The sequence below is a fragment of the Petaurus breviceps genome, unplaced genomic scaffold, assembly GCF_028583685.1.
Source record: "Petaurus breviceps papuanus isolate PSGF00001 unplaced genomic scaffold, PetGlider_PUasm1.0 126, whole genome shotgun sequence".
Taxonomy (NCBI): Eukaryota; Metazoa; Chordata; class Mammalia; order Diprotodontia; family Petauridae; genus Petaurus; species Petaurus breviceps.
Genome location: NW_027185655.1, coordinates 75,780,496 through 75,798,171, shown reverse-complemented (window position 1 = coordinate 75,798,171; position 17,676 = coordinate 75,780,496). Strand labels below are relative to the sequence as shown.

The window sequence follows — 17,676 nt, the reverse complement described above, 5'->3', positions numbered from 1 at the left end:
GAACTGAAAATTGAAGGGATGCCCATCAATTGGGCAAATTGAACAAACCATGGTATATGAACGTAATGGAATACTATTGCACTATAAGAAATGATGAATATTCAGAAAAAATTCAGAAAAACCTGGAAAGACTTATATGAACTGATGCTGAGTGAAGTGAGCAGAACCAGGAGACCATTGTACATATACAATAACTGACTTTGATAGACTTAGCCCTTCTCAGCAATGCAGGGACTTAAAACAATTCCAAAGGCCTCATGATAGAAAGAATGAATGTTTTGTTTTGTTTTTTCTTTCTCATGGGTTCCTCCCATTTATTCTAATTATTCCATACAATATGACAAATATGAAACTATGTTTAATAGGGATGTAGACCCTATATGAGATTGCATGCTGTGTTCAGGAGGGTGGAGGGGAGGGAGAGAGAGATAACTTAAAACTTATAGAAGTGAATGTTGAAAACTAAAAATAAAATTAACTTAAAAAAAAGAAGCAGTAGGGCAGGATGTGGCTCGCTGTAGGCATTTACAGGAGGCTGGAAGTCTTGGTATGAGTTTAAGGTCAGAGGGGAGAACTGAAGAGGATCTATGGCCAGAGGCACCATCCCCTGTCACCCAGGACTAGAGGTGATTATAGAAACTAAATTATTACCAAAAAAAAAAAATATGCACAGGCAAAGGAGAAAGAATCCAACCATAGAGAGCTACTATGGGAATAGAGAAGACTCTTCAGAGGAGGATACTGAAACAAAGAAACCTCCCTCTTCTCCAAAGAGTAATGCCAAATGGTCACTTGCCTAAAAAGAATTCATTGAAGAACTTAAGAATGACTTTAAAAATCAAATGAGAGAGACTGAGGAAAAATTAAAAAGAAAAATAAGAATACTACAAGAAAAACAAGATTATGACAAGAAAGTCAACCAATTAGAAAAGATCCAGAATCTTAAGCAAGAAAAAAACTACTTGAAAATCAGAATTGGGCAATGGGAAGCCAGCCAAGTTATAAAAGACATGAAGAAATTTTTTAAAATATAAAGAATGAAAAAATTGGAATCTCATGAAAAAACAACTGCTCTGGAGAACAGATCAAGAAGAGAAAACATGAGAATAACTGGACTACCTGAAAGCTATGATAAAAAAAAATTGTTACAATAATACAAGAAATAATTAAAGAAAATTGTCCTGAAGCATTAGAACAAAAGAAGAAAGTTAGAAATAGAAAAAAAATCCACCAATCACCACCTAAGAGAGATCCTACGATGGAAAACCCACAGGAATTTTATAAATTCTAAAACCCCCAGATCAGGGACAAACTATTACAAGCCACAAGAAAAAAACAATTTATATAAGATGGTACCACAATTAGAATCACACAGACCTAGCGTTGGCGACACTAAGAGATTGCAGGTCTTGGAACACTATATAAAAAGAGCAAAAGAACTGGGGCTCCGGCCGAAAACATCATATCCAGCAAACCTAAGCATAATTCTGAATGGGAAAAAAATGGACATTTGATCAACTGTCAGACTTTCAGGACTGTTAAAAAAAAAACCTCTGAACTCAGTAGATCTGACATACAAGAGTTAAGAGAAATATAAGGTGTTTAACAATGGGACTCAATAAGGATAGAAAGTCTACCTTTTATGGTATGGAAAATGTAAAACCTATGTCTACAATTGTTACTAGTAATTAGGTAGCTTATAAGGAAGATTGGAGTAGACCTGAGTATGATAAGACTGTAAAAAGTAAAACCATTCAAGACCAGCTAAAAGAGTAATTATCTTATACAAATGAGGTGCAAGAGGATGAACTAGTGCAGAGGAATTAGTTGGGGGAGGGGGCTGCTAGTTCTGGAAACCTATTTTTATGAGGAATGCTGGTTTAAGAGGGGAAAATCCATGTCCCTCTAGAAGAGTACAAAAGTCTTCTAAATTTAAAGAAGAAATAAAACTCTAAGGGGACAGAGAAGGGGGAGAGGATAAAGGAGGGCTCTTTAGAGGGGAGGGTGAGGGAAGAAGTTAAAAGGGGGTAGAGAAGGGTATTAGGAGCTTTAGATGGGAAAGTGGGGGGGGAGTAGAATAGGTCAAAGGGATGTACAAAAGGGTGTTTCGATTTTGGGGAATGGGAGGATAAGGGAGGGATTGATGGACTGGGGGTAGGTTAAGTGGAGGGGAGTTAACTGGAGGGCAAGGTAGCTGGCAGAAGTCAAGTAGAGGAGTTAGGAGAAATAGGAAAAAAGAGAAGTGTACAAACATAAAAACAAGGGAAAGTAGGGAAAAGTATAGATATACACACACATATATGTATGTATACATTTATGAATATATCAATACCTATATATAAATATATTCATGCTCAATTAACCTTGGAGGGGACGAAGGGGGGAAAAGAACAAAGTAAAAAGTGTACAGCAGAGAACAAAAGAAAACCTACAAGGAAGCAAAGATGCACAGCTTTCTATGTTCTGCTGTGCACATAACATCTTTTTTTCTTTTCTTATATTTAAGTTTATGATGTTTCTTTTCTTATGTATTTGTTTTAGTATTTGTCTAAAATAATTTTGAAAAAAATACAGTAGGTGCCCACCTTTTGTCAAATTCCTTTCTTACTTTACACTTTCTTATAGAGGATTATTTTTGTTAAGCCAAAATGATGAAACCGCACTCTTGTATAGATAAAAATATTTAGGCTCTTGAGAATAAGGTAAAACACAGTATTGCATTCCCAAAATCTTACATACAGTATCTGCTGGAGAATGCAGTAATTAGACATACGCTTTCCCAGTTATAAGAAAGATCATGAGTTTCTTTAAATATAGAAATATTCAATGCACAGATAACTGGACCAGGAATTTATTATGCTTTCTTCAAGAACTATAATCTTCTCAGTGTCATCCAGGGAGGAAAAAAACCTCTCAACTATAAATAAAAACCATAAGAACATCAGATGAGATCTAAAAGTCTTTTTCACCAACAGTAGGAGAATGTTTTCCTTCCTTAAAATCAACCTTTGGAACACTCCAAACCCAATATGTCATCCGTTAATGAGAGTTCACTGTAAAGCTTTTGAAAGCTAAACAGGAACCAAGCTGAAAGAATTATGGTTCAGATCATTTGAATTATAGTATCTATTCCTACGTTTCATTGAAAAGAAAAACTAAAGGAAAAAATTCTCTCATATATACAACATGTGACAACACAGCTACTTTTGTTTTTGCTGCTTTAAGTAAAACATACATTTCACACAACAGGCAACTCTTCAATTTTCCAGTGAATTGTAACCCAAAAGTTCATTAATGGATCTGGTATTCAGAACTTTTTCCCACCCCACCCCCCAAAAAGAAGTATTAACAGAAATTGAGCTCCCAGACTGACCCATAAAAGCATACTTAATATATAATTAAGCTTCATTAATTAATAATGCTAGCCAGAGTTCTGAGCCTCATTATTTTTTTTAATTTTTTAATTAATTTGTTTCCTTTTAGTTTACAGGATTCAATTCCACAATTCCTTGAGTTTCACATTTTGTCCCCCTCCCTCCTCTCCCCCCACCATGGCAGCATATAGTCAAGTATAGGATCTGTAAATACTTTCACATTATACATTAGTCAGGTTTTGCCTGATTCTTGGCTTTTTTCCCTCTCACTTCAGGTCAATGATCAAAAACTACCAACAGTTTCTCGCTTTCCAGTTTGCTGTGGAAGAGATCAACAAGAACCCTGTAGAACTTCAGTCTGGCTATCAGTCTAATACGTCCTCTCTCCCATACTTTCCTTTGGAGCCTCCCAAATACCAAACTAGCTGTGGCAATGCAACTGTCAACCTCATTATCAATCTGTACATCCCTGAAAAGCACAGTACTAAGGCAAATAAACTTATCCACAGCACTCAAAACTTCTCCATTTGCTGTAACCAATGGTTCCATAGATGGATGGTGGTGTACCTGTTAGAGCACCTCTCTTTTCTTGGTGTTAATTGCCAGGTCAAAATGAGCACAAGCAGCAGAGAATTGATCCATACCCTGTTGCATCTCAGCTTCAGAGGCTGCATTGACTGCAAAATCATCTGCAAACAGAAAATCAGGCATTGACACCCCTCCTCTTTGGTCTGGGCTTGTATCCTTTTCAAGTGGAGGAATTTCTCATCAGTGTGGTAGCTGACCTTGATGTCTTGTTCGTTCTCCATTTGGCAACATGGATAAAAACATCATGTTACAAAAGCATGGGAGCAAGTACACAGTCTTGTTTCACTCCGTTGGTGACTAGGAAAGTATGAGTGCCTTGTATCAGATGGAATGAAAAATGGTAAAGACGACATAAAACCAAATAAGAGAAGGAAAAAGATCAGGTAGTTTGCTTCCACCTGTATATAAACTCAGTTCTTTCTATTTCTTTCTCTGGATGCATGTATTTCTCTCCATCATGAGTCTTTTGGGATTGACTTCTATCACTGCATTGCTGAGAAGAGTCCAATCTATCAAAGCTGGTCATCACACATACGTTGTGTCTGTAATTGTGCACAAATTTCTCCTGGTTCTACTCTTCTCACTCAGCATCAGTTTGTATAAGCCTCTCCAGGTAAATATGAAGACTGTCTGCTCCTCGTTTCTTATAGCACAATATTATTCCATAACATGCATATACCACAACTTGTTCAGCCATTCCCCAATTGAAGAGCACCCCCTTAATTTCCAATTCTTTGCCACAACAAAAAGAGCTGCTATAAATATTTTTGTACATATGGGTCTTTCTCCCACTTCTATGATCTCTTTGGGATATAACCCTAGGAGTAGTATTGCTGGGTCAAAGGATATGAAAATATTTATAGCCCTTTGGGCATAATTCCAGATTGCTCTCCAGAAAGGCTAGATCAGTTCACAACTCCACCAACAATGCATTAGTGTTCCAATTTGCCCACATCCTCTCCAGCATTGTCATTTTCCTGTTTTGTCATCTTAGCCAATCTGACTGGTGAGATGTAGTACCTCAGAGTTGTTTTGATTTGCATTTCTCTAATCAATAGTGATTTAGAGCATTTCTTCATGTGCTTAAAGATATCTTTATTTCTTTCTCTGAAAATTGCCTGCTCATATCCTTTGACCATTTATCAATTGGGGAATGACTTGTATTCTTATAAATTTGACTCAATTCTCTGCATATTTTAGAAATGAGTCCTTTGTCACAGACATAGGTTATAAAGATTCTTTCCCAATTTCCCACCTCCCTCTTAATCTTGGTTACATTGGCTTTGTTTGTACAGAAGCTTTTCAATTTCATGTAGTCAAAATTATCCATTTTACATTTTATAATGTTCTCTAATTCTTGTTTAGTCATAAAGTCTTTCCCTCTCCACAAGTCTGACAGGTAAACTATTCCTTGTTTTACGAGACTGCTTACAGTATCAACCTTTATACCTAGATCATGCACCCATTTAGACTTGATTTTGATATATGGTGTTAAGATAATGGTCTATTCTGAGCCTAATTATTAGTAGAGGGCCCAGTAGTACAGAAGAAACAGTAAGAAGAAATGGGGGTAGGGAAGAGAGTTTTTTCCACATATAAGCGAATTTTGTCTCCCAAGTTTCTTTCTTTCCGTGCTCCCGTCCCCAGGATCTCTAGTACCTTCGTGCTGTCCTAATCCCAGAGGGTTTTCCTATTTCCCAAAGTGCTCCTTAACACAAAATTACCTCTTTCTCCTCACCCCACAAAGCAGTTGGATATTGGAGAAGTAGAGGGAGAAAAATAAAATGGAAGGCAGAGCTAAACCTCAGAAATAGAAGCGCCCTCAGAGCCCATCTAGTCAAACCTATACCAGCAGGAAACTCTCCTCTATAACACCTAAGGCAAGTAGTTATCCATCCACTAAGAGCTGAAATTGGGTTTGAAAATTCCAGTTCTGCTATTGATTTACTTACCATATGTCTTTGAACAAGATGCTGGCATTCAGTTCCTTTAGCTGCAAAATAAGTGACTTGAGAAGAACATGGCCTATAATCCCAGTTACTGGGGGGGCTGAGGCTGGTGGGATTCTTTGAGCCTGGGCATTATAAGCTACAATGCACTAGGTCCAGCACTAATATAGTGGGCCCCTGGGAGCTGGGTGCTACTAGGCTGCCTAAAGAGAGGTGGATTGACCCAAGCTGGAAACTGAGCAGATCAGAGTTTCCTTTAAGATCAGCAATGGGATCAAACTGTGAGGAAACATGGCATTTCCAGCTTGTGTGAGTGAGATAAGGAAACCCAGACTTCCTTGACCCCTCCCCCTAAAAAAGTGGTATGGACCATGTCAGAGGGTCTTAACCTGAAATGCATGAACTTTAAAGAAAATATTTTGATAACTGTACTTTAATATACTATAGTGCTATATATTTTATGCATCTAAAAACATTATTCTACTTACTAGCTGTGTGACTTTGGGCAAGTCACTTAACCCCAATTGCCCTCCAAAAAGCAAAAGCAAAAAAAAAAAAACCATTATTCTAAAAGGGGGTACATAGGCTTTCCCAAATTGCCAAGGATCCAAGACAAAAAAAAATTAAAAATCTATACGCTAAACATTTTAAAAGAGAACCAATCTTTGAAAGAGTAACTTTATACTTGATCACTCTCCAAAAGTACTGTGAGATACCTCATATAAATTAAAACTAGAGGGGCGGCCAGGTATTGCAGTGAGTAAGATCACCGGGCCCCAGAGTCAGTATGACCTGAGATCAAATCCAGGCTCAGACACTTAGCACCCACCCAGAAACACCTGGCCGTGTAACCTTGAGCAAGTTACTTAGCCCCTAATTGCTTTAAGAAATAATAATAACAATTAATTAATTAAAACTATTTAATAATTAATTATAAATAATATATAAATTAATCATTATAGATTAATTATAAATAAAATGATTAATTAATTAATTAAAACTCCCTCATCATGGCATGGACAGGACTTTGTGTTCCCAGAGGTGATGCCACTGTATCAATCTAGAAAGACTCGAGGTATTTCACCTAGTGAACTTATGGGAAGGAAGAAATGGGCAAGAGACTACCAGGCCAGGCAGGGATGAATGGGTTGCAGGTTGCAATCTGTATCTGAGGAGGGGTCTGCCCACATCAGGGAGATCAGAAATGTATATGTATATATAGCCATCTTAAAGAAAGAGTGAGCTTCTATTTATTTTTTTTTGGAAGGGTGAAGGTAAGGCAATTGAGGCTAAGTGACTTGCCCAAGGCCACACAGCTACTAAGTGTGATCAAGTATCTGAGAGGATTTGAATTCAGGTCTTCCCAGGGCTGTGCTCTATTCACTGCTCCACCTAGCTAGCCCAGTGAGCAGCTTTTACTGGATGCTTTCTTTGTCTGATGATCTTAACTACAGGGGGCTGAGGTGTGAACTATCTCTATCCCATTTTATTAATGAGGACCCAGAGGCAGATTCAGCACCTTGTCCAGGGTCAACTACTACAGTAAGCTCCTGAGGCAGGATTTAGTCAGGTCTTCCAGCACTCTGACCCATCTAGCCATCTCCCCATACATACCCACATGAATCATGAATTCCAGCAGCAGTCAGGCATAAGCCTATTAAATGGAAATGACTGAACAGAAACCTCTCCCACAAACTAGAAATTAGACTCTCACTTCTAAGTTTCAAAAGGATAAAAGTAATTCCTTATTACTTGGAGACAATTGCTAATTAAACAATAAAAATAATAAAAATTTACACTGGCCTCTAGCAGTAGAGCACTAGGGGGAGAGGATTCTTTTTTTTAAAGGTATTTTAGGATATTTGTTATTTCCAAAGGGTAACAGAAAAATGTTTAAAACTTGACAACCCTTGCCTTTCTGTACTATATTTAATACAGCTGAAAAATTCATTTTCGAGCCCTCCTACTGCTTACTTTTCTCTGTTTCACAACTCAAGTAATTTACTGCTGTCATCCATCTGAAATGGCACCTCCATTCCCTTCCAGCTTCCACTGAAGAGCTCTCTCACACATCTATCTTTAAGATGGCTATATTTATATATACCCATATGCCACCATTCATGAAACAACCACTGTCTTCCTCTTGTCTTGGCACTGATGACTACATGCATAATCTCCGAGGAGCAGTCAGAGGGTGAATGAGAGAAGGGATTTTTCTCCTTTTGTGTTATCACTCATTTTTCCATGGGTATAGGGTGGGCATTTTTAATTCCATTGCCTTTCCAATGGAACTGATAAATGTAAAAGAAAGGCTAGGGAGCCACAGTAAGCTATAAAGCAAAGGTAGGATTCTAAGGGTTTGGAGAAAAACACTATCTTCAGCTCTGTTCTAATGGCCTAAAGTCCCTCCCCAACTCTCCTCCACCTATCCAAATCCCATCTTTCAAAGTACAGTTCTTGGTCTCACTGTCTTCATGAAGCCTTAACTGGTCATCCCAGTGACCTCTACATATGGGACAGTCATTTGATCTCACTGAGTCTCAGTGAATTCATCTACAAAATAGAGATAATAATACTCATATTTACCTATATCACAGAGCTGTTTCAAGGAACAGAAGTCTTCAATCACCACAATTTGTGTTACCAATTACTATCATTATTGTTGACTGTAACACTTATTTGGTCCTTAACCATAGGATCATAAATTTAGAGTTGAAAGGGCTCCTGACTGTGATCTAGCCCAGAGTGACAGCTCCTCCTGAGATGTGAGCATTTATACCTTGGAAATTGGCTTGATTTCTGGTTTTGTTAATTGTCTAGATTTGATAAAATGATGGAGAAAATGTTAAGAGTGCAGATTAAACTTAAAAGTGTGTCCTGTGTATTTTGGAGAGAAGGTTGTTAAACATTTACAATCACTCGCTGATCTAATTCTAACCACATTTTACAGATGAAAAACTGAAGCCAAATGGATTAAGTAACCTGCCCCAAGTCACAGAGGTCAAAGGAAGAAGAGGAGGGATTCAAAGTCAGATTCCATAGACTCCAAGTTCAACATTTTCAAATTCACCATCCCAATCATATCCCTGTAACACCTCTCCTCTTGTTGTCTTACATATAGTTTACTACTGGATTATTCCTTAAATATTCATGTGTAAATTCCTTGAAGGTAAGGACTACATTAGTTACACCCCTCCCCTAGCACCAAGCAATTTCTGATCCTTACTAGGTTTTTGTTGTTATGCATTCTTGTCCAATTCTTTGTGAAAAATGGGTTTTCTTGGCAAAGATACTAAAGTGGGTTGCCATTTCTTTCTCCAGCTCATGTAAAGGACAAGGAAACTGAGGCAAACAGGGTTAATCTAAGGTCGGATGTGAACAAAAATGAGTCTTCCTTATTCCAAGTCCAGGAATCAATACTTGTGGAATGAAAGAAGGCAAGGCCAGTTATCTATCACATCAGTCAAAAAAGCAGAGCTATATTTCTTCTACAGTATCCCCAAATTCTTAGTGCAGTTTTAAGCTATTTAAGCTCTAAACCATGAAAACTTACAAACCGCACTAAGACTTTTGGGACATGCCACACATGAAGCTGGTGTTGAACCCTAATTCTACACTTTACTACCTGTGAGACTTTTGACTATGTCCTTTTACTTCCCCCATGCCTCAGTTCCCTCATCTGTAAAATGAGAGGGTTAGATTAGATGAGTTGTGTTGAGCTCAGATAGAAATTAATCCCTCCCTGCTGGTCCCAGATGGGTCATGAGTTTGACACCTCTCTACCAGGTGATCTCCCAGGTCTCATTTGACTCTGAATCCAATGAACTTGAGCTCCAAGACAAAAGATTGAGAGTGTAATACTTTCCAATAGTAATGATAAGATATAGAAAGGCTGGCTGAAAGATCAAAGACTCCCCAGGCATGTAGTGGTTAAATGACAAGCCTAGGGTCACACAGAAAATCCTTGAGGCAGGTTTTGAACTTAAATCTTTCTGATTACAAGCCCAGCTGTTTGATCCACAATGCCAAGCTGCCTTCTCCAGGTCTCATCTCACTGCGTTCACTGAAGATTATATATGTGTTATTGCATTTGATCCACAACAACTCTATGCGATAGGTGCTATTACTGATGCTGACAAAGGTTAAGTGACTTATCCAGGGTCACACAGCTAATTAATGGTTAAGGTTTTCCTCACTCCAAGAGCAACACTCTATCTAATACACCATATAAATTTAGAGCTGGAAGGAACCTTAGAGCTCATCTGGTCCAACCTTTTGTTTTGAGGAAATTGAGGTACTTGCCCCAAGATTACAGAGGCAGGATTAAAACCCATGGCCCCTGACTCTAAGGCAGTCTTCTTTCCATTACACTGAAGATAGGCAAAGATTGGATGAGCAAGGATCATTATTCCCTAGAGGCCTATGCAGGTGTTGATCCTCAGTTTAAAACCAAGTCAAGGTAATGCTCTGCCTAAGGGCAAGAATGAAAGCTTCCAAAGCTGACTCAGGTAGGGCAGGCCCTAACCGTTACCCCTCTTCATTCTGTCTTTGGACTGAGCTAATGAGTCAAATTCTGGAAACAAGATATGCAGAACATATTAGAAATATTCAGATCTGCTGATAATACTCACTCTGCCTCAGCTAAGGACACGAAGAAGCCACATGATCTCAAGTCTACTGGTATATAATGGGACATAACTAATAAACTAAAGCAACGTTCCATGTGTTATCACTTTGAGCTGTGCCAAAACATGAGGCAACATGCATGTTTCACGGTACTGTCATTTAAAAATATTTCCCTGACAAGGATAAATGCTTGGCAGTCATTATGGCCACTCTCTCATTGAGTCTGAAGAAATTTTGAGTGTGTGAGTGTGTGTGTGTCTGAGAGAGACTGTGCCTGCCAACCTCAGTGCCATCCACAAACTGTGATTTCTTACTTTCTCAAGAATTATCTCCTAGACCTACAAGTATATTTTTAAAATGCTTAGAAAACATGCATCAAATAGAATGTATTTTACCACTGTTTAGTCTGACTATAAAAAGTACTGTTAACTGCTAATGAAGAGTTATTTTAAGCAGAAGAGGCTGTCCTCGTAAGTAATGAAATATTTGGCACCACTCATTAGACACAGATTTAGAGGTGGAAGATACCTTAGATGCCACCAAGTTCAACATCTTCATTTTACAGATGAGGAAACTGAGGCACAGAGAAGTTAAATGACTTTCCCTAGTCATATAGTATGTATATGGGAGGATTTGAATTTGACTTTTCCTGGTCCAGTGCTCTATCTACTATGCCACCTTGGGGTAAATTCTACTTCAATAAAAACAACATATTTTATTCCTATTTCACCCTTCTCTACTAACATACCCAAGTTACAGTAAGCTGCAATATAAGTTCAGTTTCTTAAAAAACAATTTTTCTCCATGCAGAGAAATCACAAGTAATATACTAAGTAACAGAACACTTGGGTTTGGAATCAAGCAGACCTTGGGTTCAAGTATCACCTGTGACATTAATTACCTCTGTGACATTAGACAAGTCATTTTAGCTCTATGTGCACCAAGTAACTCCACAGAATTAATTCACTAAGTTATATATGGTTCTGAACTCTCTACAGGGGGGAATTCCCACATAAGGTATCTCCCATACTGATGAAATCATAGATCCTTTGCTATTACTGTCCCAAAATAGATCAGAGTTAATAAAAATAAGGTAATAAAATAAGAAAAATGGTAAAACCTAGAAAAATACCATCAATACTAGCTGGTTATTACTGCCATAAATACTAGCAACTATTTACATAGCGATGCATACCTGAAATACCTTAGCAGTTCAAAAACACAAGAACTGTGTGGGTGTATTATGGAGGGAGATAACAGTTGGAAGGAATGCTTCCTTTAGAGTCAATGGATGTGGGTTTGAATACCTGTTCACCCACTTTTCTGCCAGTGTTACCTCAGGCAAGTCTCTTCACCACCCTAAGTCTCCATTTCCTCATTCAAAATAAAGGGGTTAGACTAAAGGACCTCTCAGGTCCTTTTCAGCTCTTGATCAATGAAAGTAGGTAGCAAATTTCTTGCCTACAAAGAAAACCAAGGCTGTAAATAATTAACTCTAAAATCTTAGGGCTGTTCAGTTGAATACTTGAGCTCCCTCCACCAAATTCTTTTTACTAATGATCAAACATTTAGAGCATTCCCCTTAACACAAGTGATGTGTCAACAACAAAGACACTTTCTATTCATAGCCAGAAGCTATCCTTCTAGTCTAATTAAGAGTGAAACAAAACCTTTCCAAAGAGGCAAATCTCCCCAGTCTTTAAAGGAAGTAGACCTGGGTCAGGTGTCTCAGAAATGACCAATGTGATGACTGGTGTTCCAGTTAAAAGATTCATGAGTGAAATTCCCCATGCCTTGTTTCCTGCAGAATTTTTCTTGAAAGAGTCCGGGGAAATAGACAAATGCCAAGGAGAGCACTTGTGTATTTATTCAATCCATAGCACATGGACCCCAAACACTTAAAAGGATCACCCTCGCCCTCAAAACACTCACTTTCCGGAAGAAATTTTAAAATGTGAATCAAAAGAAAAGATCATCAAATGATCTGCCAGTGATGGGTTTTCAAAGGGCCAGTTTTCTAAATTTGGGGCCATCCCCTGGGGGATGACTATAAAGGCAACCTAGTGTTTGCAGCAGTCACAGTGGCAGAGCTGCAGTCAGACCAGCGGCTCCTCATACATTCTAGGTGAAACCTGTATTATCTAATGCCTGCAAGATGAAAAATCCCTGTAGCATATCAAAAGAAACTACAAAAGAATCTACAAAGTACATTATTTTTTAGTGGAAGGTTATAATAGATACCAGCACCTCAGGGGGGAAGGAGGGACCTGCAATCGAGTCTACACTGATACTTAACACCTGTGTAAACTTGGGTCAAGACATTTCATCTCTCTGAGCCTCAGTTTCATATGTAAAATAGTAATTTAAAAAATTGTACTACTTACCTTACCAGGCTGTTGGGAGGGAATGGCCTTATAAACTTCAAGTGTTAAAATAAGTGTGAGTTAGGCACTTACTCTATCACCTGTGAGGCTGGGCAAGTCACTAATCCTCTCTGGTCTGCTCAATAGTAAAATCAGAGAGCTGATCTCAAGGAGTTCTAGGGTCCCTTAGCTCTAAATCTAAGATCCTATGAACTGCTGAAAAATATTTTAAGCAAGATTAACTACTAATTAAAACTGGATCCATGACAATTTGGCCAATTTCCAAAACAGTCTTCGCCATGACAAATGCAACTATTTACTTGACAAACTACTTTTCCTACATTTACTTCCCCCAAAAAGAAAAGGAGAGAGAAAAATCCACAACATAGTATAAAGATATCATATTATCTTATTACAAAATAATATTATTGCCAGACTTCTGACCTTACTTAATAAAATAGTTTATTCCTAAGGAATATATTTGATTAAAATACATTGAGGCTCAGCTAAGCACCATATTCTACCTGAAGCCTTTCCTGATATGCCCAACCCATAGGAACTTCTCGCCAAAACTGTTTTGTATTTATTTTGTATCAAACTGCATAAGGAGAGTCAGAAGGGACCTTACAGGTCATCTGGTCAAACACTCTCATTTTACAGATAGGAAAACATGGGTATCATGTGTGGCCACACCAAGATTCAATCTCCAGGTAATTTGACTCCAAATCCAATACTATCTGCAGGTCTTCCCTATATCCCCTCCTCATAAATTCATTAAAGGCAGGAACAATATCACTTTCATCTTTACATTCCTGGCAGCTAACACAGTACTTGGTACACTGTTGTTTCTCAGCTGTGTTTGACTCTTCGAAATAACACTGATGGCCATAGCATGCCATGAGGTTTTCTTGGCAAAGATACTGAAATGGTTTGCCACTTCCTTCTGGGGTGGATTAAGGCAAACAAGTGACTTGCCTAGAGTCACACAGTTATTAATCATCTGAGGCTGCATTTGAATTCAGGTCTTCTAACTGGAGGTCTAGCATTCTATCCACTGAGTCATCTATTTGCCTCTGCTTGGCACACATTGGGTGCTTAATAAATGGATGTTTATTGGTTGATTTCAAGTGGTAGCAGTCACATAGAGTTACACTTAAAATTTTTTTCCAGCCTCAACTCAGGCCCACACTGAAGCTCTAATAAAAGATCTTGGCTTAATTAATTTTATTGAACTCCCAGAAGAAAAAAAACAAACTGTGATTAGATCGTGCACAGTCCAGTATGACACTTTGTTGCCATGGCAACAAAACCGACCTACCTGTGGCTATGGTCTGTTAAGAACTCCTTCTACCCGCATATACAGTAGTATATTTTTATAAAGTCAAACACCACCACAACCAGAAGCAAAAAATAATGCCACAGGGCTGGTTTTCTATTCTGGACATATATAATCAGTGTGGGGGAAAAATAAACCACAATCACACCTAACCAACATATTACAAGTTACCACAACCTGCCATCTTTTAAATTACCTTTGAATAACTTGGTAATTTCCCTGAAAAAACTTACTTTAGCTGAGAACACATACAGAATAACAAGGTATTTCAAAATAGATAATTTACCACCAGTTCCAAAAGCACTTGTTTTCTTAAGTACTGGTAATGAATAAAAGGAAGCAAAAAGGAAATCTAGTCTTCCATGCACTTATTGGGATTCACCAACTAGTTGTTTCTTGGCTACTTACTCGTACTGGGGGGCTCCGGGCCTGCACTCGTTGCTGTCCACCTTGGGAGCCTTGGGGATCTTTTGAACTACAATTCACAACAGCACTGCCCTGGGCCCTGAGAGCATTTGTGCAGTTAATCCCGCTGCTGGTGCCTGGTTTTCGAGGTCTCTGCTTGATTCCATCCAACAGCCTAACCAACAGGATGTTACTGGGTAGCTCATCAACTCCGCAGCCCACTAAAGTCCTGCATTCTGGACACCTCAGTTCATTTCGAGAGCCAACAATCCCGAGCAAACAGCGTTTGCAAAATGTGTGCTGGCAAGGCAAGACCTTTGCAGAAGCATCAAGTCGTTCTAAACACACAGGACATTCCAACAGATCCAACAAGGCAGATTCATCCATCTTTATCTAATTTACTGAGAAAAAAGTCTTCATAGTTGTTCACCTTCCTTAAAGTGATTCATGTAACATCCATGCCTGTTCAGACTCTCTTCTGGGATCGGTGGGTAGGGAAAAAAGAAAAATAAATGAATAATGTAATCTGGGGGAAAAAACTTTTTAAATGAGTTCATTGAAAAGCAGAAAGAACACTATGGTCCAGAGACCTGGGTTTACCCAGCTCATTAATTCATTAATCAAGTGTTTACTTTTTAAGAAATTTAATTGAATAAAAGAAGTTGACTTTAAATTATGGTGAATCACTATATAGTATTAGTTTAATTTAAAATTAATAAATCACTTTGTGATTTACCTCATTGGCCTTACTCTGCCTCAATTTCCTCATCTGCAAAATAAAAGCATCAAATCAGATGGTCTCTAAATCCCTTCCAACTTGGGCAACATATGGATCTATAGAAGAAGGGCCAAGAACCAAAACATTCATAAATATTTTTTAATAGAGTCTGCTTTGCTTCTGAACACTGTTCCTACACTGGTGAGTCAATCATTTTTTAAAAGATTTCTACACAATTAAAAAATAATCCCTAAAGCTATTTAGAAGTACACTGTTTTGTAATAGCCATTAAGTGCTTATTACAGAAGGATTTCTGTAATAAATGTAATGTATGAAATGAAATAAAGAAGATAATTTCTTTGACCATCATAGTGTTATTATTAACTGCAGTACTTGGCTTAAATGAAAAGCTAAACAGAAGCTAATTTAAAGTTTTCTTTACCTGAAATTACAATTAACATCCAACAAAGCTCCAATTTTCAAACCACTTTAGAGTTTAATAAATTCTTCTGCCTGTTGTGGCAAACTGGCTCCAGTATCAGATATGTTTCTTTTTTAAGTCTGGGGCTGTGATTTCATGAGTAAGGAAACTCCCAAGATGGAAACTCCCTCCCCTGATGCAGATCAGTCACTTGTCTGTAACTTTTAGTCTTAAAAGGTTTTCCTGGAATAGAGAGGTTATGTGCATTAGGAGCACAGAAGATTGGATTTGAATCCCGGTCTTATTGACTCCAACACTAGTAAGACCCTTAGCTAACAAGCAACTGCAAATCTTATTTTCTTATCTGGGCTTAAAAATGAGGTTATGTAATATTTCTTATAAAAAAGAATAAAAGGTCAATGCTGTAAAACGAGGGGCTGTAACTTACAACTTACTATGGATTCTAAGATCAAATTCCAAGGATTACCTCTAAAAAGATTGGTTTGAAAGTTTCTAAAATATAAAACCTGCAGTAATTTATACCAATTTCCACCTCCAGTCATTCACAAACTCTAAAGTACATTGATTTTGTTTTGGGTTTTTTTGGTTGTTTAAACTGCCTGCCCTAATTCCATTCAAGACAACAGGCAAAAATAATTGTGAATCTGACAATGAGGAATCTTTGCCTAGAAAGCAGTTGGCAGAATAGGAAATTCGACCACTCAGTAAAAACAATCATTACCCACCTCCATCTCTTCATTTCCCTCACCCCCTAAAAAGACAATCCCTACAGATTATTTACTCATACCCAAAACAGAAGAGAAATACTGTATAAAGGCAACCCACCCATCTCTCTCTTCTGTGTCTCTGCCCTCCCCACCCCCCCAACCCCCACTCCACAGCAAGGTGTTCGGGACACAGCGCGGCCACTTCCAAGTGGGAAAAGTCAAGGGGACTGTAAAAGGGGTTATTAAATACAATCCTCTGTGCTTTCGCCTTTCGGTTGTGGCAGGGGCCACACACACACACACACACACACACACTCACTCTCTCTCTGGAAGTTTTCATGTACTTAAAAATAAATGCGTAGCCTTAAGTTGCGAAACTTAGCTCGGCACAAAGTGGGGGAGGGGGGGGACAAAACAAGAAAACCTATTAGAGAAAGGGGCGGGAGAAGTAAAGAGATAACAGTCCCCATAGAAACAGACTGGCGGGGGGGGGGGGGGGATAGTCCTGGTGATCTTCGGGAAGCTGGTCAAGCCCGGGGAGGACCCCCTCGCCAAGCCTGACGCCCGGGCCACGGAAGCCCTGCCGGGGATCCCACACCTCGCCAATTCCCTCCTGGCTCCCCGGGCACCCACAGGGACCCAGCCGGCAAAGCGAGCTGGCCCTCCAGCGCTCCCGGGAAGGAGAGACATCCACCCCGCAACCCGGTGAAAGAGAGAGCAGAGGGAAAGAGCGCGAGAGGGAGAGGAAGCGAGGCGGGGAGAAAACAAGAGAGAAGGCACCCACCATCTCCTTCCTGAGTGGCTCCTCCGTGGCCAAGGAGGGCTGGAGGAGGCAGGAGCCGGGGTCCAGGGGCCCCCTGCTCCCGGTATGGAGCTGCCTTCTCCTCTTTGTTCGCGGGCACAGCAGCAACAGCAGCAGCAGTGGAGGGAAGGGGGTTGCGACGGCCGCGGCAGCAGCAGCAGATGCAGCTGATGCAGCCGATGCCGCCCCAGCCCTGCTGTCTCTGTGTGTGTGCCTGTGTGTGTGTGTGTGTGTCTGCCTGTCTCTGACGACTCGGCGGCACATAGAAAGACTCCACTCTGCTGCGCCCCCTACACGCCCGCGCGCGCGCGCGCACACACACACACACACACACACACACACACACACACACACACACACACACAC

The 17,676-nt window shown here is 39.4% G+C and overlaps 1 protein-coding gene across 4 annotated transcripts in view; it reads right to left on the bottom strand.

Moving 5' to 3' along the window:
• SH3RF1 (SH3 domain containing ring finger 1) overlaps nt 1-17,625 on the bottom strand; it is a 243,384-nt gene extending 225,759 nt beyond the window's left edge. Inside the window, exons 1-3 of one of the 4 annotated variants that reach the window (XM_069097176.1) lie at nt 17,293-17,625; nt 15,802-16,023; nt 14,645-15,119 (exon numbers count right to left, since the gene is read on the bottom strand). In XM_069097176.1, the coding sequence (XP_068953277.1) occupies nt 14,645-15,028 (384 nt within the window). In that variant the 5' untranslated portion in view covers nt 15,029-15,119; nt 15,802-16,023; nt 17,293-17,625. The remainder of the gene's footprint in view (nt 1-14,644; nt 15,120-15,801; nt 16,024-17,292) is intronic. The other 3 variants (XM_069097183.1, XM_069097189.1, XM_069097168.1) reach the window with 3 other exon arrangements.
• Nucleotides 17,626-17,676: the final 51 nt, after the last annotated feature.